Source organism: Schistocerca gregaria, chromosome 8, assembly GCF_023897955.1.
Source record: "Schistocerca gregaria isolate iqSchGreg1 chromosome 8, iqSchGreg1.2, whole genome shotgun sequence".
Classification (NCBI taxonomy): Eukaryota; Metazoa; Arthropoda; class Insecta; order Orthoptera; family Acrididae; genus Schistocerca; species Schistocerca gregaria.
The window spans coordinates 126256095-126280472 of record NC_064927.1 but is presented as its reverse complement, the minus strand read 5'-3'; the positions used below and the strand labels follow the sequence as shown (position 1 = coordinate 126280472).

Below are 24378 nucleotides of genomic sequence, written 5' to 3'. Positions count from 1 at the left end.
CAACCTGTCATTTTCAAGGAGCAAATTGGAGGACGTCTTAAAATAAGAGGAAGGATTACCTGTCAAGATATCAGTCATTTTTTATGTACTTATAGGGCAGCTCTCTCCCCAATGTTATTCAATCTGTATATTGAGCAAGCAGTTATGGAAACAAAAGAAAAATTTGGAGTAGGAATTAAAATCCATGGAGAAGAAATAAAAACTTTGAGGTTCACCTATGACATCGTAATTCTGTCAGAGACAGCAAAGGACTTGGAAGAGCAGTTGAACGGAATGGATAGTGTCTTGAAAGGAGGATATAAGATGACCATCAACAAAAGCAAAACGAGGATAATGGATTGTAGTCAAATTAAGTCGAGTGATGCTGAGAGAATTAGTTTAGGAAATGAGACACTTAAAGTAGTAAAGGAGTTTTGCTATTTGGGGAGCAAAGTAACTGATGATGGTCTAAGTAGAGAGGATATAAAATGTAGACTGGCAATGGCAAGGAAAGCGTTTCTGAAGAAGAGAAATTTGTTAACATCAAGTATAGATGTAAATGTCAGGAAGTCATTTCTGAAAGTATTTGTATGGAGTGTAGCCATGTATGGAAGTGAATCATGGACGATAAATAGTTTGGACAAGAAGAGAATAGAAGCTTTCGAAATGTGGTGCTAAAGAAGAATGCTGAAGATTAGATGGGTAGATCACATAACTAATGAGGAAGTATTGAATCTGATTGGGGAGAAGAGAAGTTTGTGGCACAACTTGACCAAAAGAAGGGATCGGTTGGTAGGACATGTTCTGAGGAGTCAAGGGATCACCAATTTAGTACTGGAGGGCAGCGTGGAGGGTAAAAATCGTAGAGGGAGACCAAGAGATGACTACACTAAGCAGATTCAGAAGGATGTAGGTTGCAGTAGGTACTGGGGTATGAAGAAGCTTGCACAGGGTAGAGTAGCATGGAGGGCTGCATCAAACCAGTCTCAGGACAGAAGACCACAACAACAGGGCAGCATTTCCTCAAGTTATTCGAAGATGATGTAAGTTGTTTGATTGTTCCATAGCTAACAGGTGATGTAGTGTTCAAGTATTTTTGTGTAAGTTCTAGGAACACTCGGCCTTCAACCGTCTTGAACACCTGATATTTTAGGTACGAGTGCGGGAGAGTGAGAACATTTCTGCTGTTCCACCTGTTTCTATGTGCAGGCCGGAAGATTGTTATTAGAAGACTGTAAGAGAGGCGAGTCACTGACAACAACAAGTGTTTGCCACCGGCATCATAGGAGACTTGAGGAGAACTCAACGAATAATTATGTTGTATTCTTTGATGTGTTAGTGTCTGTGGCGACTGTAAAAAAGACTATTGAACAGTTGAATATAAAGTGCTATGCACATTCACGTATTGGATTCGCTTGAGACTAGAGACTTTTAAATTATTTCATGGCTCGGCTGTGAACGAAACAAGACACATGTATGCCATTTGAATATGTGTAAATGAGTCTAACATGTAAGTAATAAGTTAGCTTGCAGAAGTTATTATCTTTGAAAGTTGAAAATATAAAGTGACTGAACTGAAAAGTATTATATGAGTACCAAAATTATTTCAAGGATAGAGAAGTATTTTAATAAATTCCCTTAACCTTCGGAGAAGAAGCTCATGGAAGATCGACGTAGCTGACGGCCCAGAAAAGAGGATCGGCTACACACAATGTGCAAGTTAATTGAACTGAGAGACGTGTGTGTCTTGCAACCCAATACCACACTGTCTCTTGTCATCTGAAAAATGTTAGTGTGTGGTCTCTAACTCTACAGTCGAAAGTGTTAGTTTACACTAACAATGGTGTTTGTCAGAGAAAAATATGACAACATACTGACCATTTACACTGCAGTCTGTTGCATTAGTCTATGCTACCAGTAATTCTTTTTTTGCACACAGTGATTCAGATTTAACTACATTCAAACACAGCCACATAAACATATTACAAAAATTCACATTTCTTAAAAATCTATGGAGGAGGAGCTGTCAAGCAAAAATAATGATTTCAGCTTGTGTTTGAAGTTATTTAGTTACCCATTAGATTCTTCACTTCAATGATTAAGTTGGGAAAGATTTCCGTGAGAAAATATCTTACTAATTTCTGTGTCCAGTATTATGAATCACTGATTATTGTAAAGAATTTCTCTTCCTCTTATCGTAATGACGAATGCTAGCCTAGTGTTGTTTTCAAAATCCAACTGATTGTTGAAAACAACTATTTAATGAGTTGCCTTCGACAAGTTATAACATGGATATTATGTATTACCCTTGTTATGAGTTTCTGTGTGACAAACACTTTTTTTATCTACACACAACTTCGTATTACATTTTTATTTACAATCACACCAAAATGACAAATATTGTAAGCGGTCTTGATGGTCTTATCACTGGACAATTGTCTTTTTGAGAAAAATTGTACTTTATGCATTCACAAAACTGCATCAATTGTTCTTGCCTTCTGACATTACACGGAATAAAGCTGTTGAGCACCTGATGCAGTTCATCAACATTTGACTTAAGACTTGTCTCATACAGATAACTGATTGAATCGTTTATAAAATTTATTTCATCCCTCACAGATCTGAATGTGTAACAAGATGCACAGTACGCAAATGAATCTGATTCTTCTCAGCACCAACATGGTTTGGCAATGCGGACTTTGTTTGCCCTTTCTCTGTCACCATGTTTATGCAAACCTAATCTGCTCCACACTACTCTACTGCTCTGCCTCTATGTGCAGACACGCTGTCCTATGTGACGCGGGTTACAAGAAACGGTATCTATGCCACTTTGATACAGGCACTACCACACAATTTCTAACAGAAAGCAGTGTTGAGACCATCTCTTACAAAGAAATCCCCGAAAAAGTCATAGTGAGTCACATTACCAACACTAAATAAAACAATGGAAACTCCAGGTTAGAATGTTGACAATATAAGGAAAAGAATGGACTGCTACTCACTGTAAGGATGACACAATGAGTTAACACAAGTGCCATCTCCGGCAGCTCAGGTTGAAATGCAGTTTTGTTGCACTTGTCTGATACTCATCGTGTTATCTTTACAATGAGTGGCAATATATCCTTTTCCTTATGCTGTAAATAAAACGAAAGATTTCTACTGAGTTTTCTTTCTCAACAAACTTCCTGCAACACAACTTTCCCAGTCACCCATTTCTTCTAGATGCTGAAATCACTGAAATGCTGGCAGTATTTGAGCCGCTGAACCCAACAGCCCAAAAGGCATTGACTTCCTGAAATGGACAATAATGCCCAATGACAATGAGTTTCGATCACATTCCAGAACATTGTTTTATTGTTTACCAGTACTTACTTGGCACAGGAGGTACTTTTTCAAGGTACCTTATGTAAAAGTATAACTCATAAACCTGTGCTTGTGGTGGAAGTGTGGGTCTTGCCTGGACCGGAGGCTGCTGTTGCTGCTGCTGTTGAACAACCAGCTGCTGCTGCTGTTTCTGCGCTTGTGCCAAAACTGCTGCTTCCCTCTGCATCTGCAGCTGTTGCAGCCTCATTTGCTGTTGCCTTTGTAGTTGCAGCTGCTGCTGTTGGAGTTGTTGCTGCTGTTGCTGGGTAGAACTTGCGACAGTTGCTCCTGCTTGCTGCACGACACCTGCTGGAAAATTACGCCAATGTGGTAAACAGCTGCATTATCAAGAAACATATAATCACAAGGAAAACATTTTTTATGGGTTCCTGACTTCTGCCGCCCCCCCCCCCCCCCAATTTCCTCCTTTTAGGTCCCAAACTACTTTTCACAAAATAATTCACATCTGTATGATACACTCTTGTATTAGGTTCCTCTCGTCCCTCCAACTAATCATTATAGGGCCCCCATTCTCTATTCTTCAGTATAGAAGTAAAGTTGTATGGAATGGCTAGTTGAGAGATCCTATGGGTTATGTTCAGTCACCCGACTGGAAGGTTTTTCTTCTTTTGTACACAATGGCACCTTTCCATTGCAAAGCAAAGAGAGATGGAGTCTTAAAGTGTTCATGACCGATGTGTGCTTATGTACAATGTGGCATTGTGCTTGTTTTGTGTAATGATGAAAGTACAGATAGCATGAAACCAAGTGCCAGCATATTACCCTACCATTCCCAAATAACACTCACAAAGATGCCTCTGATCTAAGGACAAAAACATGCCAAACTTGTGATAAAATCAATATAATCTTAAGATTTTTTTCAGTAACATTCCGCAATGCTTCTGGCAACATGTTTCTGTACCTATCTACACGATGAAAATAAACATAAAATCTTCAATACCAATGAAATAAGACTCAAAACTCTGTTGGTGGTTTTTTTTGTTTTTTTGTAGACGGTATACTATTTTGATACATTCTTGCTGATTGGTTCCTCACAACAAATGTCTGTTCTGATTTACTACACGTCACTGTTAAATTAATAACACTACAATCAAAATAAAGCATGATGCTCTGACCAATTTTCTTAGTTTATAGTTCCATTCTTCTCTACTCATTTTTTTTCTACAACTGTTATTGTTACATTAATACAGCATCCTTGTTAATTATTGTACTCTGTTTCGTAATGTTGGTGTAAGGTTCTTTATGTGACAATTTCTTGTGTAATGTGACTCTCAAGTTTCCACTGCAGATAGAATATTCTATCATCATTCACGCATTTATCCAGGACAGCAATACTCCATCTTACAATATTTCAGTGTTAACTGTACAGCCATCTACATGGCAAGTCGGTGGCTGAATTCTGAGTAGGCATCACAGATAAGTCAGTACAACAGCACCAATCATAAATAAAATGTATGCATCTAAGGTAAACTGCTAATTGTATATCCTCAGCTTCCTTAACTACTGACCCCCTGTAGGATGAGGTGTGGCCACAATCATGCCTCTCTCTGTGAGCCACCATAAGGTGCACAGGGACAGTACCTTCCACTACTGCTAGTCATTCCCTTTCCTGTTACACTACCAAATTGAGCAGGGAAAACCATCTATTTGTAAGCTTCCATATGAGCCCTGATTTGTCTTGGCACTTTCACAATTTGTATGCTGATGGCATTAGGACTGCTCAACAGTCTGCCAAATACAATTCTCTAAACTTTTAACTGTGTTTCGAAAAAGAACATCCCCTTTCCCCCCAGGATATTCCATCCGAGTTCATGTAGCATTACTGTAACATTCGACATATCTTGACATGTAGCATTACTGTAACATTCGACATATCTTGATTTCACCAACTGGCAACAAATCTCCAACATGCCTCTGAATTGGTGTGTTAATTTAACCCGATCTTGTAGTGATCCCGAATTCTGTAACAGTGCTCAAGAATGGGTCACCCAAGTTCTCTGTATGCATCTCCTTTATAGATGAGCTACTCTTTATGAGAATTATCTCAAAAAACTGAAGCAGACCATTCCCTTTCCCTTGTGCAACACAACTAGCTCTTTAGTCTTACAAAGTACTGATTGCTATTGACATGGGATGTAAAACTGATTACATATTTTTTGATTTCCAGTAGTCTTTTGACATCGTTCCTCAGAAGCTACTTCTATTCAAATTACATGCCTATGGCATGTCAATTCAGGTTTTCTTGCCAGAAAGGTCACAACTCATAGTCACTGACACAAAGTCACAGAGAAAAACAGAAGTGACATCAAGTGTTTCCCAAGCAAGTGTTACAGGCCCTCTGCTTTTCCTGATCTACATAAATAATTTAGGAGATACTCTGAGCAGCCCTCTTAGACTATTTGTGGAAAAGTCATCCACATAAATACCACAAGGAATATGCTAAATTTTGGTTACGCAATGCATCACACAAATCTAAAGGCTGTAAATTCAACTAAATACTTAAGTATTACAATTACAAATACCTTAAATGCGAGTGATCACATATGTAGAATATTGAGGGGAAAAGTAAACCAAAGACCACAATTTATTGGCAGAACACTTAAAGAAAGCAACACGTCAACTAAAGACACTGCTTATACCATGCTCGTCCACTGTCTTGAGGAGGCAGATGAGGAAATCAGTGTTTACTACCCTGTTGACAACATGGTCATTAGAGATGGAGCTCAACCTCAAATTAAGGAAGGATAGGAAAGGAAATAGGCCATGCCGTTTCAAAGCAACCATCCCGGCATTTGCCTGAAACAATTTAGGGAAATCATGGAAAGCCTAAATCAGGACAGCCGGAAGCGGGTTTGAACCGTTGCCCTCCCAAATGCGAGTCCAGTGTGCTAACCACTGCACTGCCTTGCTCAGTCCCGCCCTCTTCTGGAGTAATACTGTGTCGTGTGGGGCCGCATCACATAGGATTGACGGAGGACTCAAAAAAGTTCAAAGAAGGGAAGTTCATTTTGTATTATCCCAAAATACGGTGAGTGTGCCACAAATGTGATACACAAATAGGGGTGACAATAGTTGAAACAAAGGATCTTTTCACGAAAATTGGAACACTGACTTATCCTCAGAGTGTGAAAATATTTTTCTGGCACTTACTTACATATGGAGAAATGGTCATCATAATAAAATAAGAGGAATCGGGAAATATTTAAGTTTTCATTTTTCCTGCAAGCTGTTCGAGAGTAGAATGGTAAAGAAATAGCCTGAAGGTGGTTCGATGAACCATCTTCTTGGCACTTAATTGTGAATTGCAGAGTAATCATGTAAATGCAGATGAAGATGTACGAAGATCTTATGTACTCATTCCATTTTATGTTGCTTTGCAACAGTACACCTCAATATTTAGTAAAAATGATTGCGTCAAGCAGCCCATGTCTAAAACAGTATTTGAACATTATAGACATATTTCTCCTATTCATCTGCCAAAATTTAGGTTTTTCCTCATTTACTGCCAGTTGTTATTCATTGCATCAAATAGAAATTATGCCCAAGTCATTCTGTATTCTCCAACAGTTATTTAAAGACGTAGCGTGAGAGCTGCATACACTAGTGTCATCTGCAAGCAGTTACAAGATGCTGCTAATCTTGCCTTTCAGATGGTTTGTACAACAGCAAATGGAAATACAATGCTCAACCACTGCAGATTTGTAAGGGACGTACTATTGGTGTTTAAGGCACTGTGAATTTCCTGACTCAGTGCTTGCTACAGTTTTATATCAGGCACTTAAAGTTTACCTATGACTGGCTTATCTATGATACACGCACATTTTACTCCACAGTATATTTTTAAATCATGTGGTTTCCAAATTTCAGCATTTAAATACATATGCCAAAACACACAGAAGTCACCCTGAAGAAACTATATGATCAACAGCTAAATCACTGGAAACTGAAGTACTGCAATTCTGGACACATGCCTGAAAGGTGCTGGAATAATAAATGTCTCTTTGCGATTATTAGCTGAGCATTTGTCTCAGACTCCACTTTCTGCTTTGCATACCTTTCTTTTAAGTTTCAGTTATCTATCTTTGGACTCGTTTCATGTATCCTGCAACAAAGTACCCTCGTGCCAACATCTTCATCTCAAAGAAGCACTTGCAAGCCACCTGACGTCCTCAATTAATTGTTGGATTATTCCAATCTTAGTCTTCCCCTACAATTTTTACCTTTTACAGCACCTTCTAGTACCACAAAAGTTATCCCCTGATGTCTTAACACATGCCGTATCATCCTGTCCCTTCTTTTGTCAGTGTTTTCCGTATGTTTCTTTCTTCATCGATTCTGTGGAATGCTTCCTTATTCCTTATATCTTATCAGTCCACCAACTTTTCCAGCACCCTGTACATTCTCAGAAATTTCTTCCTGAATTAAGGCACATGTTTGATACTAGCAAACTTCTTTTTTCCAGGAATGACCTCTCTGCCTAGACTGCTTTTTATATCCTCCTTGCCTAATCTGTCATATCTTATTTTGCTTTAAAGGTAGCAGAATTCCTTAACTTCATCAACTTCGCAGTCACCAATTTTGATGTCAATTTTATCCCTAATCTCATTTCTGATACTTCTTTCTTCAGTTTACTCTCAAGCCAAAGTGTGTGCACGTTAAAATGTCCTGTAATTCATCTTCACTTTCACTGAAAATAGCACCGCCATAGGGGAATGTTGTCATTGATATCCTTTCACCCTGAACTCAATTCCATCATTGTTTCTTCAGTGTGTAGATTCAAGACAGAGCAGGGGCGGAAGACTGCATGCCTGTCTTACACCGTTATACACTTTGTCCTGGGTCTTCAATTCTTATTGGTCCCTCTCCATTCTTGGACATATTATACATTATCCACGTTTCCCTACAGCTTACTCTTATTTTTCTCAGAATTTCAAATATCTTGGAACGCTTTACACAGTGGAGCACTTTTTCTAGGTCAACAAATGCTCCAAGCATGTTTCGACTTTTGCTAAGTACTGCTTCTATTACCACTTGTAAAGTTAGAAGTGCCTCTGTGGTGTCTTCACACTGCTACAGAAAATATAAAGCCACATACCTGCAGCAGCAGCAGCAGCAGCAGCAGCTGCTGCTGCAGGCTGAGCACCATCAGCGACCGGCTGCTGCGGCAGCCAGTTCCCGCCGGCCGCTTGCGGCTGCCCCACTCCTGCCGCCACCAGCTGCTGCTGACCCGGCACCTGCCTCAGCACTGCACCGGCCTGCTGGAGGACCTACGATGTCAGCACCACACATTACATAACGGCAGAGGAAAGAGAAGAAAGCTGAAGATCAGCTCAACGCAAACTAGAAAAGTTTCAAGTTTTAGAATATCAGGATCAGCATAAAATTCAATAAAAAAGTGTCTCAATATAATTGATAAGGAAAAGATTAGTAGCAAAACAAGCCTTGTGACAGACCAGTGAGATAAAAAGTGTAGGTGTAAGTGAGAAATACGTAAAAATCAAGGAAAGATTTCTATCTTACTAACTACTATTCCATTCATGCTTTTCCCTCTTTTCTTACATGTATGAACCACTGCTGTCCAGCATCTGTCTGTGTGTTACCTTTGTATACTTTACTACAATGTTCCGTTTTAATGTGAAGCATTCAAACCAAACACTACGTTCTTATATTACTAGAATTCGTGTCTTAAATTTGTTCACTTTTCAAAATAAACTACACCTCATTTACTTTCTTTATTCCTTAGCTCCCAAAAGCAATTTTTTGTCAACAAAAAGTTGCAATCAAACAAATTTTTATTGCTAATGGTGTACAGGTATTATTTAGCCAATAACTATTTCCCAATCTTTGGGGTACTTTTGGACTTCACCATTGGACGTTACAATTTTCAGTTTCTGTAACAAATATATTAGAAATAATTCCAATCCTGCAAACTCAAAATACATAGTAGTTGTCAAAACAGCAATAAAAATGGAAGCACAAGCATTTACTTCTCCATAATGAAAACACAATATTTATACTAGCTTTATACGGTTGAATACTTTTAAGAGAAATTTTCTTACAAATGGAAAATGTGTGTAATACATTGCAGGACAATGATGTTACCTGTAAAGACATTAGACAATTTAGTAGTTTTTACATATAACAATTAAGATATTTATTTATCTAATGTGTAACCAACCCCCTTACAATAAGGAAGTTCATCATTACAACATATTGAATTCTCATGCCAATTGCTCTGTGCCTTCTGTTACCAAACATAATGTCAGCTACAGAAATTTTCCCTACCTTTTGAGTAGAATATTAGACTGACTGACAAAAAAAGTGTATCATCCAGAAGACATGGCCAGATGCTTATCTTACTTCTTACATTTACACACCACTGCTGGGTACGTAAATGATTAGAGCTGTACTTCTTTGTGGCAGGTAGAACAGCCACCAGAGTACATTAGTACTATTCACATTTTGAGTTGTTAACAGGCCTGGTAGACTATGTCAGGGGGGTGAAAAGTGTCAGATGCTGAACGAACATTGTGAAGGACATGCAGATGCTGCATACACATGTGAAGCAGCATGACAGAGTTTGAAAAGATGCCTAATTGTGGGTTGCACTTGGCCAGCTAGTCAAATCGTGGAGTATCAGATTTTTGCCCACATTCTGATGTGACAGTGGACTTCGTTGGACTGTATGGGAACATGAAGAACGGCACACTTGCCATCAATGTTCTGATTGACCACACCTGGCACACTTGCCATCAATGTTCTGGTTGACCACACCTGAACATCACAAGGAAGGACCACCGTATTTGAGCACCAAACACATTGTAATCCCTTCATATCTGCACCCGCCATCCTAGAAAAAGTAATAGGCTCACTGCAAAATTGTGTGTCACGACGCACCACAGATTGGAGACTAGCAGCAGCCGGACATGGGAATTACTGTCCCTCACATAGACTGCTATTAACACAACACACAAAGTTGAATTTGGAAAGATGCTGTGACTGGGAGGCATGGGCTGCTAATGAATGGTGTTTCAGTGTTTAGCACTGTATTACAGCTCTTCACTATCCCTGATGAGAAATGGGCAGCGATTACAGTAACAATCCAGAGAGGGGACCCATTGTTGCAATGTGTTGGAGAGGCACTCTTGGCGTCATTATGTATGTGTGTGGGGTGGGGAGGGAGTGGATTGATTATGACTTAAGGTCAAGGCTGGTAGCGTCTGAGGGAACTCTCTGCAAAAATACATCATAGACAACCTGCAGTCCCATGCAACAGTATGTTGGTGCCATGTATAAACAGGACAACAAGGTTCATCCACATACATCACATTTCTCTATGAACTGTCTGCAAGATGTTGAGGTACTCCCATGTCCAGCAAGATCTCCAGATCTGCCCCTATAGAACATGAGTCAATCCAATTCGAATGCCAATTCCGTCCCAGCGTCAATACCCAGGATAAGTTACAACAGTTGTGGGCCAGGATACAACAATTTACGACACTCTTCAAAAATAAATCAATGCCAGAGTAAGTGCAACATTTTACTGATAATTGGATTCATACTGCCAAGTTCTTTATAAATTTCATTCAATAGTGTAATCGCCAAAATAAATTCACATACCTTCTCAAATTTACTGATCTACTGGAACTAGTGTATTGACACTGTGAATGTCATCTAAGATTCAATTAATTCTGAGCATCGACCCAACAGTAATTTTACATGTAACTACATGCAACAAAGATTCCAATACAGATCTTCGCCTTATGCAGATAATGCTCATACCAGCTGAGTTATGCAAGGATTATTCATTGTTCTTTATTCTTTATCATATTTGTCTTATGTCTGATTTCAAATGAATGCTTTCAGTGGCATCTGTCTGACACCTTACGATCCAGTCACAGAACAGAGTGCTGCAAGTTGCCATCCTGTTAAGGCACCTGCAACTCAACCAGACCCATCCTGCCTGCGACATCCGCTGCAGTATCTGCAGGTGCCACATCTATCAGATACAGCACTGTTGTGGTGGCACTAACTCACCTCCGCAAGCCATGTGATACTGGCCTAACTTCGCAGTATTCATAAGGACGCCGCCCAGCAGCTAGTCAATCAATGCAAGATTCAGGCTCAATGCTTAACAACATGTTCTGTGTATGTAGTTGTCAGAGCCATGCTGGGACCTCACATGTCACCAGGGCTGCATATAAACACTGCATATAGACTAGAATGGCTTCCTTCCTTTGCTCCGGTGTTTCTTGTATAAACTGTTTAATTGCACCCATCTGCGTCTCTTGTTCCTTGTCAATACTTAACCCTCTTTTGTGTTTTTGTCACTGATCTCACTTGCCTATTTGCCATGGCTGCTTCTGCACAGGACTTGTGATCCCTGCAGCTTTGCCAGTTATGGGGCTGACTTGCACCACTAGACCAAGGCACCACTCACTTGACTAAGAAATTTTCTGTGCAAAGTCTTCATGCACTATAGATGGGATAGCACAGAGTGTTTATCACACACAACATCTCCTCCACACCACTGGGCTTCTTCTACGGCACCTCACATGTCACAATACTCCCTCTGCCTAGGACTCATCTCTGCTCCCTCAGAAGTTTGACAATATCTTGGATTCACGGCCCACGTTCTGTGCTTCATGGAACCACCTCCTTCATGTTTCTGCTGTTCCAGACGTTTCTCTTCGGGCCACCTCCAGCCCCTCTTCCTCTTGCACACTTGCCTCCAGCATTGCCTCCTCTGATACTGCCCTGGCACCACCTACCCCAGCACAGCCAGCCCGATCGACACCCCTCTCTGACAGAAAATCTCTTGTACTTTCGATACCCTCAGCACCCATCCATTCTGTGGACCCCATTCACCATCCTACGGAGGCATCACTCATCTCTTTTTTGCTTCTACCTAACCTGGCCTGTCACCTCCAGATGCAAACCCCACAGTTCTGTCTGTCACTGACGGTTCGGTGTCCTCCTTCCCCTCTTGGACCATCTCTCTTCTCCGTGTGAGTTGCGTCCATTTTCTGTTCTCGCATTCTTCTCCAACAGGCACTTACATGGTGCGCAATCCGCTTCCTGTGGGGACCCTGCCTGATGCCACCATGTCCCGGTCGCTACTCCCATACATCTTTCATCACAATAAAAAATGTCTTATCAAAAATACGTTCAGCTATCTAAATTTCCAATTTTTTTTTTTTTTTTTTTTTACCAGTTTTGACATTGGACCACAATGTCTTCAGGATGCCCTGTCCGACGTGTAGGAAGAATCCCACCTCTTGTACAATCAAAACAGTGGCCAGCATACAATTACTGGTATCCATAGATTTCTTACTTCTTTTGAATAAGGCTACCCCTTCATTCATCAATTGCAGACCGTTACACAAACATTCAAACCAAACCAGTCAAATATAAAAATCAGTTCATCACAGTCATTTCATGCGGCCTCTGACTTCCGTGCACCTTCTATTCTGCGGTCTTTGAAGTTTCTTTCCAAGGCCACGCACTGTTCAATCGCCTTCAGTGGACTGGTCCCATTTCTCAATGAGAGTCCTTTATGTCTCTTCATTTTTCCAGGTCTACTCCTCACCTCATACACCTTCCTGTATGGTGTCTGCCCTTCACTGGCCACACCCACGCTGCTTGTGCCTTCTCCTGGGAGCCCTTGGCCGAGGTCGATTTTCCTTTCCAGTATGGCTCAGCACCTGGGCTCTCCATCATAACACAGCAGCAATGCGTCCACCAAACTCAAGGGGCATTTTGGTACCACTGTCACACTCGGACCCAGCTGCTCCCACGTCTTCTCAAGCCATTACTATCTGACTGGCAGCACTGGCAGCTTCTCACCATAATGGCTACCACTGGTTTGAACATCTATCTCCCACTGGCTGCCAGCACCCTGGTGCTGTTCTCCTGCCCAGCCTCCATCAGCACCACACAGCACACCTTGAGGCCACCATGTGGGGTGCCTGCCACACTGTTCCAGCACCACTGCACCTGACACTTCTTCTGAACCCAAACCCACCATATCACACACCAACAGCCCACATGCTGTCCTCCACCGTTGGTGGTCCTGTTATGCTTCATGTGGCATCAGCTTCTGCCTCCTTTGTGCCTTCATCTTTTCGGTGTGATGGCGACATCACCCATCCTCTGTCATCCCTGCTGACTGCATCTTATTCCTTCCAAGCCCTTTGAATCATCGCCATTTCTGCATATTGCCAACATTTCTTCAGGGTGTGGGGCATGCACTGGGTTTCTTCTCTAACAGACACCTTTGTGATGCTCAATGTACTTTCTCCCAGATCTGCTCCTCACTGGACTGCAATTTTGGTTGCCTCCTGTGTCCTCAAGAGCTTTCTCTTTCAAGCATAGTGCCAGGCTCTTCTCTTCGGGGCACTCTCTCTGAGCTTTTGGTTGGACTTCATCACTGCTTCTGTTCTACAGTTCTTGCCTTGCCTCACATGGTCACGACATCTTCAGCAGCTCAGTCACTTCAAATCAGCCACTTTAAATCTACATCTAGCCATCCAAATTTAGGTTTTCCATGATTTTCCCAAATTGCTCAGGCACATGCTGGGATGATTCTTTTGAAAAGGCATGGCCAATTTCCTTCCCTATCCTTGAAACATTGCAAGCTTACCATCTGTCTCTCATGACCTTGGTGTCAATGAAATGTTAACTCTAAGCTTTCTTCCTTTATTTTTCAAAACTTTCTAAATATCTTTTTAACCATCCATAATTCACTGTTGTGTAATACTATACTCCAGACATAACATTTAGCAATCTTTTCCTGAGTTCCATTGGAATTCTTCTAGATGTTAATAACTGCATCGCCTTTTCAAATGCTCTCTTCTCCATTGATATCCTTCTTATTTTTTCTGAACAGCTTCCATTCCACATCATTAAATTTCCAGAGTACAGAAATGATTTCATTTGTTCTACATTTTTTCTTTCTCCAAATATGTTACTGGAGCCTCCTTCTTACTTATTCGCATCATTTTTGTCTTTCCTGCACTTACCTTCATTCCATATTACACACCCTTCTTGCAATACTCTTCCAATATTTGCTTTAGCTCCTCTTGTGAGTCTACAAGCGCTGAAAAATGATTCATCCGAAAGTTAATAATATTCTCAGTCTTTTTTGTGTGTCCTTCGACGAATCGGCGCTGCTACTATTTGATGAGTTGTCACCTTTATCCCCCGAATTATTTACATTCCACCAGCACTTTTCATTACCATATTTACGTGGCATTTTTGTAGTACGTACATGCTGCTACAGTGTGAAAGAGATGTGGAGACTTTGTATGTCATGTATTTGTTGCCTTATTAATAGTCTATCTTACTATTCATATTTTCATAGTTCTCATCATACAGAAACTATTCTGTGTTTGCTAGGTCATGCCTTGTCACACACATCAAAAGATACTTCTGAAATTAATAATGGCATTAACCAGTGTATATTTGCAATTTCTTTACTATCTGAGTATCATAAAAAAGGCTAGTTTTATCTCGAGCTATAATTGAAAATACATTGACTCTTAGTTTAAGAGTCATTTTTATACTGTCATATTCAATATTCACACAGGTGTGCTTTCCTTGCCACAGTGAATGTGCAGCATGCCAGAAAACAAAAGAATGGTAATTAAAAAACTACAAAATTGTGCATACTTCTTACATCAAGTATTTGAGTGCATCTGGTGGCATGCAGACCATGCAGTCCAACATCAAAGAAATTTGTAAAACAGTAACCAACTCATACAGACAACCAGGCCAGTCAGAGTGCAAATGGTAGCTCTTGCTCCAAAATATATCAGAGATTTTTATAACTAAAGTTTCTAAACTTAAACTCTAAATCTTATTACAGCAGTAGCAGCAACAGCAGCACAGAAATTTCCTTCCGATACAGTCCCTAAGGGCACCGTATCCTGCACTGTACACTAAATGCATTTAAATGAAGTCTCATTTTTGTCATGACTCAGAAAATCCTCATAATATTCCTTAATATACCGCATTCTCCTTCTGCTTTCCAGTCCAAGACATGTACATACATAATAATGATCTCAATTGGTTACAATATACCTGTACAATATTTTTTGATTAATGATCTGTAGTTACAAGCCTGCCACTAAACATACCTCTAATTTTCAAATGACAATTTGGAGAAGCAGGTATTTTCAAGCTAGAAAACAAACACTTCAATGGTTCACAATGAAAGATGATGAAATTTCAATATTAAACAGGCTTCAGTTTCAGGAGGAACACCATCACACAATGATGTTACATGAAGATTTATGTGAGTATTTCAAACTAAGTATCTCTGCTTAACAGTATAAAATGTTTGCAGATACTGGGCAAATGCTCTCTGGGCAGCCGAATTGCACAGTTATTGGTAGTCACACGATGTTAATATTTCTGTGCCCTCCCTTATCAAATAGATACACATCAGCTCTTCTCTAAGCGCCAAATATCAAATGAAAATGATTACTACTTTTTTTTTCTTTTTGAGTCATCTGTCTTCTGACTGGTTTGATGCATCCTGCCATGCTACTTTATCATTGCTTTAATTTTTACAATTTGCCTCAATGCTTTCCCCATACACTACATATACATTTATATAGTCTGAAGTCAGTCACTGAATGAGGGACTTGGGTGCATGTCGCTTCTCATACTTACAGAGAATCTTCATGTTAAGAAACTTTCAGATCAGTCTTTAAATGAAAAAACCAGGTCAAGTCATACAATGTGCAGTCTGCAGTGCATGAGCCTGCCTTACCATTTACAAATTAGTTCTTGTCAAATGACAGACACAAACATAGTAGTAGTATGCAATCACACCTTGTACCGTGTTCAAATTTAACCATTATTTGCTTTATTTCTGGGAGACATTGTCAATGCATGATACTGTAATAGTACAATGGCAACATTATGAGAAGGGTACGTCGATATTCGCCATACAGATGATATGACAGGCACAATAAAAAGACTGCTAAACATGTGTCTTTTGGGTAAAAGGCCTTCTGCTAAAGTAGACAAAAAACACACACACACACACACACACACACACACACACACACACACGTATGTATGTATTTACAAGACCACTGTCTCTGACCAGAGGCCTCAGGTCATGGGCGGGTGAGTTGTGCTTTTGTGTGTGTGTGTGTGTGTGTGTGTGTGTGTGTGTGTGTGTGTGGTTTGGCTGATAGCTCATATGTTTAGTAGTCTTTTTGTTATGCCTGCTGCAACTCAGCGTCTCCTCTATATGGTGAGTAGCAATCTATTCTTTTCACAATACTGTCAATATTCTGTCCTGGATTTTGCATTGTTCTTCATGCAATGATATTTTGACAATATGTGACCAACATGTGTATCTCATCACAAAAATTTCTTTCTCTCTTTTATAGTGTCTGAGCACAACTTGAAACACAGTCACGCAAGAAAGAGAATGTATGTAAAAAATGTGGAGGTTCCATTAAGAGCGGCCAACACTGGAAATACTGAATATCATTGGTCTCTTCCAATGTAAATTTCATGAAATTACACACAATCCTACAAGTCCGACTATCAAATACTCTCCATGCACACAACGTACTTGGACACTGTGATACTGTGTGTGTGTGTGTGTGTGTGTGTGTGTGTGTGTGTGTGTGTGTGTGTGACAGAAGTAGCAGATAACAATACTCAAAGTTTACTGGCTGGCACCCCGCAGGCAACCATGCTGGCTGCCCCTTTGGAACAAAGAGATGAACTTGTCTATACCTAGGCCGTTGAAACATTTTACTTCAAGGTCACTCCCTGAGTGAGGAGCGCAAAGCACTGTGTCTTCTGAACCAGTAACAGCACCGCAACAAAAGCCGGTTCTGGTGTTGATGCTCCCACATTGCCGGCTTCCGTCTAAACATCGTATGTTAGTGCGCAACTGCCTGCTTTTGTGTTGTGTAGTGTTAGCACCTCGACTACAGCTTCTGTTTATTAAACAGCATCACCAAAATGACGCTGTTCACCAAGCGACAATCCATTGCACCATGGAGTGCCATTAAACAGTCTTTGGAATTGCTATGGAGGATGCATGAGTTTTATGAGCAAGAAAAAGAATTTGTTTCTGTTCATGAGCAGCTGTCGATTCCTGCCGATGAAGTTTCAGAGCGTACCTTGGAAACTCTAGGACTCAGTCAAAGAACAGTTATAAGAAAAGGTGTGCTACTTCAAGATGTACAAGATACTGAAGTAAACTGTGTGGAACGAAGCCCCAGAGGGAAAAATAGTGTGTTTTTTAAGTACTCATGGAAAGAAAAAAATCAGCCTCGTCCAATTACAGATATTGATTCTTTCCAAACTGATGCAATTTGTCGGCACACGTACGGATATTATATAGGAAACAATACCCACAATAGCGAAGTTGCTAATTTCTTTAAAAGAAAATGAACTTTTCTCAGAAGGAAAACATCACTTGAGATGGTATCAAAAAGTATGGATTTTGTTTTCAAAAGTTAGATGGGCAAAAGCTCTTACTTGAAAAAGCTCATGTTGTTGCAGCTTGTAGCATTTTCTTACACAAAATTGTAGGACTGGACATACACTCAGGCATATGGTTAGACGCTGGAGAATCAGTTGATAAATACTGGACAGATGATACTTCAAATAGCAGCGGTCATCATCCAACAGGAAGAGGATACCAATTAATTGTGGCCCATGACGGATCTTCAAACGGCTTAGTGGCTTTTAGTTTTTCAATTGAGAAAAACTGGTGACTATCGTGAGGATATGAATTACTCACAGTTTCTACAGTGGTTTAAAAATTTGTTGCTCCAGTTTAGTGTTCCAACAGTGTTTGTGATGGGCAATGTACCATATTATTCTGTAATTTTAGACGAAACTCCCACCACTAGTGGCCATAAAGAACATGACAAAACTGTTGTTATGTTTTCTCGTTAAACAAAATAAGCCTGTCACGTCTAAATACATTGTAGATGATATTGCAAGCAAACAGGTTCAAATGGTAAGTAAGTTACTGCCTTATCACTGCCATATTATTACAATTGAATTGGTTTGGAGTAATGTCAAGGCGTACATTAGAAGTAATAACAAGACTTTTACAATAACAGATGTAGAAAGACTGCTCTGTGAAGGTCTTGCGACTGTACACACAACCTCATGGAGGAAGAAAGTAGACCATGTTGCTAAACTCATAAGAGAGGTACAGTCTATAGTCTGAATTATAAACAAAAACAAACAACTGATGATGACGACGATGATGATGGCGAAGACAAGATTTTGGCACCAATTCTGTTGATACTGCAGGAGAATTGGATGGAACTGCACTACTGACATCGTACATTGGTATGCAACTATTCTGGTAACAATTTGGAACAACTTTTCATAGAAACTGTCACTAGAGCACGTCAAAACGCTGCTTAGTCTCGCTCGCTTCTCACTGAGTACGCGGCTCATTATCGCTGGCACAGGTGCATGAGGTGGAGATGACTGACGTCATGCTACGAAACTGAGCTGAGACAAGGATTGTTGAATAGGACACGTGCCGGCCCGAAACTGCGAAAGCGTGAGATGGCCAAGAGACTCGCATTATCGTAACGTAGCGATAGGCAGTAATTTGTCACAGGACTAAACACAGCATGAGTGGTTGCTGAACCGGGACCAATGATGATGACTACCATCAGAAAAGATGTTGTGTTGAAGAAACTTGCCAATGGGATGGGCATTCTGATAAATAAAGTGGGAGTAAGAAGTGGCAGTTCCAGTTGGGAAAAATTTAAGGTAAGCCCTTCAATTATTACTAAATAATTACAGAATAGAGCTTCCAAATTCGAGATGTGATAGTATTTGATTAATCGAATCGCTTCATTTGTGTAGCATTTTTTAATGAACTGTTGTGTCCGTAAACGAAAAGAAAAATTGGCTTAGTGAAACATACATGAAGGTGTTTATTACGACTGTTTCAAGTGGTCGTTGAAAGAGATACACATCTTCCAGTTGGTTATGTTCAGTGCCAAAATGGAAATTGTGGAGCATTGCTTTCTTACAAAGGAAGCACAACCAGAATGAACAGACATAAATGTAAGGATAATCGACACTTGTCAAGCGTTGCAGCTGCCAGTGCTGATAAAATATCTATTAGGGACAAATGTGTTTCAATGTGTGCAACAGAACTCCAACCATTTAATATGGTAAGTGGTGAAGGATTCATAAGCTTGGCTTAAGAACTGATAAATACGGGGAGCAAAACATGGACAAATCACCACCCAAGGCGTGCTACTTTCCCCAAGGACCATAGCACAACATATTAAGGAATTGACTGATCAAGTCAGGAGTGAACTTATTCCAGTAGTGAAAGATGCAATTGGTAAAAACTAGTGTTCAACGACGTGCAATCTGTGGACAGACAGTCACCGTAAGACCCATTTCCTGACTGTCACGTCCAGCTACATTTATGAGTTGACGGACAAATGGAAACTAAAAAACAGTGTCAAATGTTTTTTTATTCCAGTCTTTGATCACAATATCACAACATATGAACATGGAGGGTCCAAACGATTAGTTCACAGACCTTCTCTCATGGTGGAAAACAAATTCGTGTGCCCTGTCGAAACTCAGATAAAAGGTTTTCTGTATACCTGCCAGTAGTGCCTCGAGTGAAAGAAATTTTAGTAAGGCAGGGATGGCATTGACTCAGAAAAGAGGCTGTCTAGATTCCAATCGCGTTAATGATATTCTCATCATCAATAACAATAAGACAACCAAATAAGCTAAATTTGAAGCACAGAAGCAAGGGGAACTGAAAACTGGTTTTATGAGGTGTATACGTAATCAAATATAATATTGAGAAGTGATCAGTAATGACTGCACAATTATGCAGTGGATATTACATACTTCATACTAAGTAACGTAAATTGTTGTATAACTATGGTACTAACAGGAGAACAGACTCGACTGCAGTGCAATATCTTCAGAAATTGGACTGCTGAATTAAGGTTTCAGATTAATTTGCGTAACTATATTGTACATTATTCTTTTTGACTATGTACACTTTCTTTTAATTAAATGAATTTATTATTGTGTACTACGGTCATTTACATAGCTTGAGTAGAAGAAAACTAGTCGTGTATAACAGAATAATTTCAACGTACTGTTTAGCAGGTGGATCAAATCCTCAGCTGTTGCTTTAAATGGTTTTTCTTTTGGGTGCTATTGTATCACTGTCGGTACAACAGTCTTCGGTTGGTAAGTTGGTTAATTAAATGTTCGATAGATCATTTGAATGATTCTTTTATGGAAATGACATGGAAAGAGCGTCTTTTTTTTTTTTTTTTCTCTGGCTACCACATTTTCAATAGACATTCATCAATGGAACAGAAGGAGTTGTCCAGGAGAAGTGATTTTTAAGTTTGATTTAAAACTCACTTTGCTACCTGCCAGACATTTTAATTTTTAAGTTTGATTTAAAACTTACTTTGCAACCTGCCGGACATTTTATATTATTGAGCATGTGATCAAAGATGTTTGTTGCTGCATATTGTACTCCTTTCTGAGCCACTGACAGCTTTAATTATGGCTAAGATCTTTTTCCCCTCAAGTGTTCTCCCTTATGGACATCACTGTTCTTCTCAAACTGTGATGGGCTGTTTATGATGAATGTCATTAGCAAATATATGTATTTTGATGGTGCAGTTAAAATGCTAACCTCCTTGAAGATTATTGTGCCTACATGATTTCCATGAGTGAACATCGCATATTATTTTTACTGCTCTCTTTTGTGCAATCAATACTTTCTTTCTAAGAGATGAGTTACCTAAGAACATCTATCCATACCGCATTTCTCTTTGTTGAGTTCAAGCATCGTAATCTTCAGGTTCTTCCAGCTTTAGCAACAGGTGGATATGGCCTTTTGTAGTTTTTCTTATGCCTGTTGCTGTGATTTGTATATTTTCAGTCAGAAAAAACAGCATATGAAAATAAAATTGCAAGGCGGTAATGGTTAACAAAAGGGTATCAAACAATAACAAACGGTAACTATGTACAGTGATTAATACATTAAGCACCTATGACCTGAAAAGTGGAACAACTCAAAAGGTGGTCATTTCCTCCAAGCGTTCCAAGTATGTAGCTACAGAGCCTGCGAAAGACTGTTTGTAAGTCCAAAGCACCTGCCTTCTCGAACATTCTACTTGTACAGCGTTGTTGCAAAAGTGAAATATTTTTAATAGAACTAGGGCCTACAACAAAATAAAAATAAAACACAAAAGTCACACAATTAGCTTTGATAGCAAACGTTACAAAATTAACTCTGAAACAGATAATACGTTAACAACCTTGCCCTAGTTGATGGCAATCTTTAACGCTAACGGAGGTCGTAATAAACACAAGGAACCATATTAAGTCGTCAACGAGTGAAGAAACAGTGGGATAATAAATCTGTAGTTAAATAAAGAGGAAGAAATAAACACAAGGATAAAGGCAATAAACTTCAAAACTAATTCCGCGAAAGAAAATCTTGTGTATGCGCAGTTCCACAACGAAATAGGAAACATCTATAAAATGAGACGTCACTTTAAAAACAGCCGTAACTACAAAACGCGCACACACGAAACTCAACATTAATATTTATGGTAGTCATGAAAGTGGGTGGCTGGTTTTCCTTGCTACTGCAAGAAATGACTTTGTGTTAGTGCTTAGCTTAGACTCCACGATAATCGTATCATCATGTAGAATATAATTTACAGACGTCATCTCTTGCTTTGTCATAAGGTTTCACTATTTCCCTTGTTGCCGTTACATACAGTTTCTGAGTAACCAGAATGCCACCACTGGTAGCACTTTTACATGAAAGTTTGGTAGCTTTAAATTTATAATTACATAGACCAGATTTCTTCGAATGTCTCAGTTTTTATTTGATCGACCGAAATCTGTCTTAAATCTCCCAAAATGCATTCACACATACCAGCACAACTGTGACATGTCACATGTTCATGTTCCTTACTACTGTACTTGTAAGTCGGATAGCCGTACACAGTACGACCCATGTTCTGAACGGAACCAAGCGACCGGCAGCGCTGCAGATGGCCAGCAGAGAGTGTCGGGTCACCTCATTCTCGAGACCGCGCTCTCGGAACCCGATAATCTCGCAGGCAGCATTCTCACTGCTCAGTCCCACTTACGAGAACGAGTGGGAATACGGCAACAGCTGACCGCCTCTAACTGTCACTCACTTCAGGCATTTTTATTTCTCGATTTCATATACTATCAAACGCTTTGTCTCGTCGTCATTCTCTCCATTGTTAGGAAAACGTACTTTGTTGTACTAATGTATAAACGTTGATTGTAGCTTATATTTACACAACATACTTCGGAGCTGTGGGCATGTGTGGTGGCAGTCATTGCAACCTTGGAATCACAGTACAACCAACTACACGCGAGATGTCAAGTGACACTTTTCACCAGCCCGGGTACAATATGCAGGGCGAGAGTGTGCCTCCTGCGCATGGATCAACTTAAAATTGTGCATATGGTGAATTTTCGGTCTTGACTAGTATCTCTCATTGGCTCAATTAATACTGTGTATCGGTATGAAATGATTTCTCTCTCTCTCTCTCTCTCTCTCTCTCTCTCTCTCTCTCTCTCTCTCTCTCTCTCTCTCTCATCCTACTATTGTGTTGAAAGAACTCACAATACCCTTTTTCCATTAATACTTGGAAAAACAGCAATACTAACGATAAATGATACTGAAATGAACTTTATACCACAAGTTATGTACATGACAACACACAAGCGATTTGGATTACATATGGTTTGTACTCAACTCCCAGAAGCATCAATGGTGATTGCTAAAGAACCATAACAAGCTGTCATCCAATTGTATCCTAGAAATGTTTGATGGGCAGCATGTCAGGTAAACATGTCAGACCAGTGTAGCAGTGTTACTAAACATTATTTGAAGAAGGCTCATATGTGCCTCACAACAGGTAGTGTGGGCACTTTCCTGCCAAAATACGGCATGTGGAGTTGTTAGAAGGCTCAGGATGCTAACCTGTAATACCTCCCTGGTATTCTGGTTGCTGCTCAAGATTGCCTTCAATGCATTCAAGCTGAAATTATATGCTGTAACCAATGGTGCTCCACTCAATCAGGCTTCACAGTTGTATTTTATGCTGCCCAGTATTAACAATGCAAGACTGTGGTCAATGCAGAAAGACAGGAATCTGCCAAAAGCACTAAATTTTGATACACAGTAGATGGTGAGTTTGGAGAGTGGAAGCTGATGCAATGACATACATGCCACATATCTGGCCCACAGAATACCATGTCTAATTGTCGATACAGCTGGTCTCATACCTATGGTAGTCCTCCACAGTACTGAGACAACACGACGATTAATTTTAAAGTCTATTATGGTCATACATATGATGTGGCAATCTCCCATATTATGAGCATATGTTATGGTCCAGAATCCACTCATCATTGAGAGCAATCTTCTTCCATCCATTGGCACCCCACACCCTTTAGTGTCATAGTAATATATCTTGCATGAGCTGAAATGTTATAACAAATCCATTTCCAAGAGATCACACATGATGGTATTGTAGACTTTGATGGCAATGAGTCATACTGGGATATGTTTCCATGTTGGAACATTGTTTGACAGTTCTTCATTTCAAAAGCTGGATGCAACTGTAACCTCCCTGGTACCACAGAAAAGAAACTATTGGGCCTATGTGTGCACAATCCCTCAGATATCACTTACTTCCCTCAGAGATCACTTGTTTCTGGTGCACTAATCAGTTAAAGTGGAGACTGCAATATTGTGTGTCTACTTTGACCAGTAAGTAATAAGCACAGCAACTACATAATAAATATGGTGACTATAAAATCATGGTTTGAACCATAAATTAAACAGCTGTGATTATCACAATTTTTACATTAAAAAACAATATCATGAGTTACAACTATGATACTCAACCAAATGTTAATAAAATAAAGAAAATAGAGTATTGTAGAAAA

At 39.8% G+C, this 24378-nt stretch overlaps 1 protein-coding gene across 6 annotated transcripts in view; it reads right to left on the bottom strand.

Annotated features, from left to right (window-relative positions):
- Nucleotides 1-24378, bottom strand: part of LOC126284081 (PAX-interacting protein 1-like) — a 163152-nt gene that overhangs the window by 106238 nt on the left and 32536 nt on the right. For 3 of the 6 annotated variants that reach the window (XM_049982720.1, XM_049982722.1, XM_049982726.1), the window contains 2 exons: nucleotides 8459-8630; nucleotides 3407-3651 (listed from right to left, as the gene is read on the bottom strand). In XM_049982720.1, coding sequence (XP_049838677.1) covers nucleotides 3407-3651; nucleotides 8459-8630 — 417 coding nt within the window. The remainder of the gene's footprint in view (nucleotides 1-3406; nucleotides 3652-8458; nucleotides 8631-24378) is intronic. The other 3 variants (XM_049982724.1, XM_049982721.1, XM_049982725.1) reach the window with 3 other exon arrangements.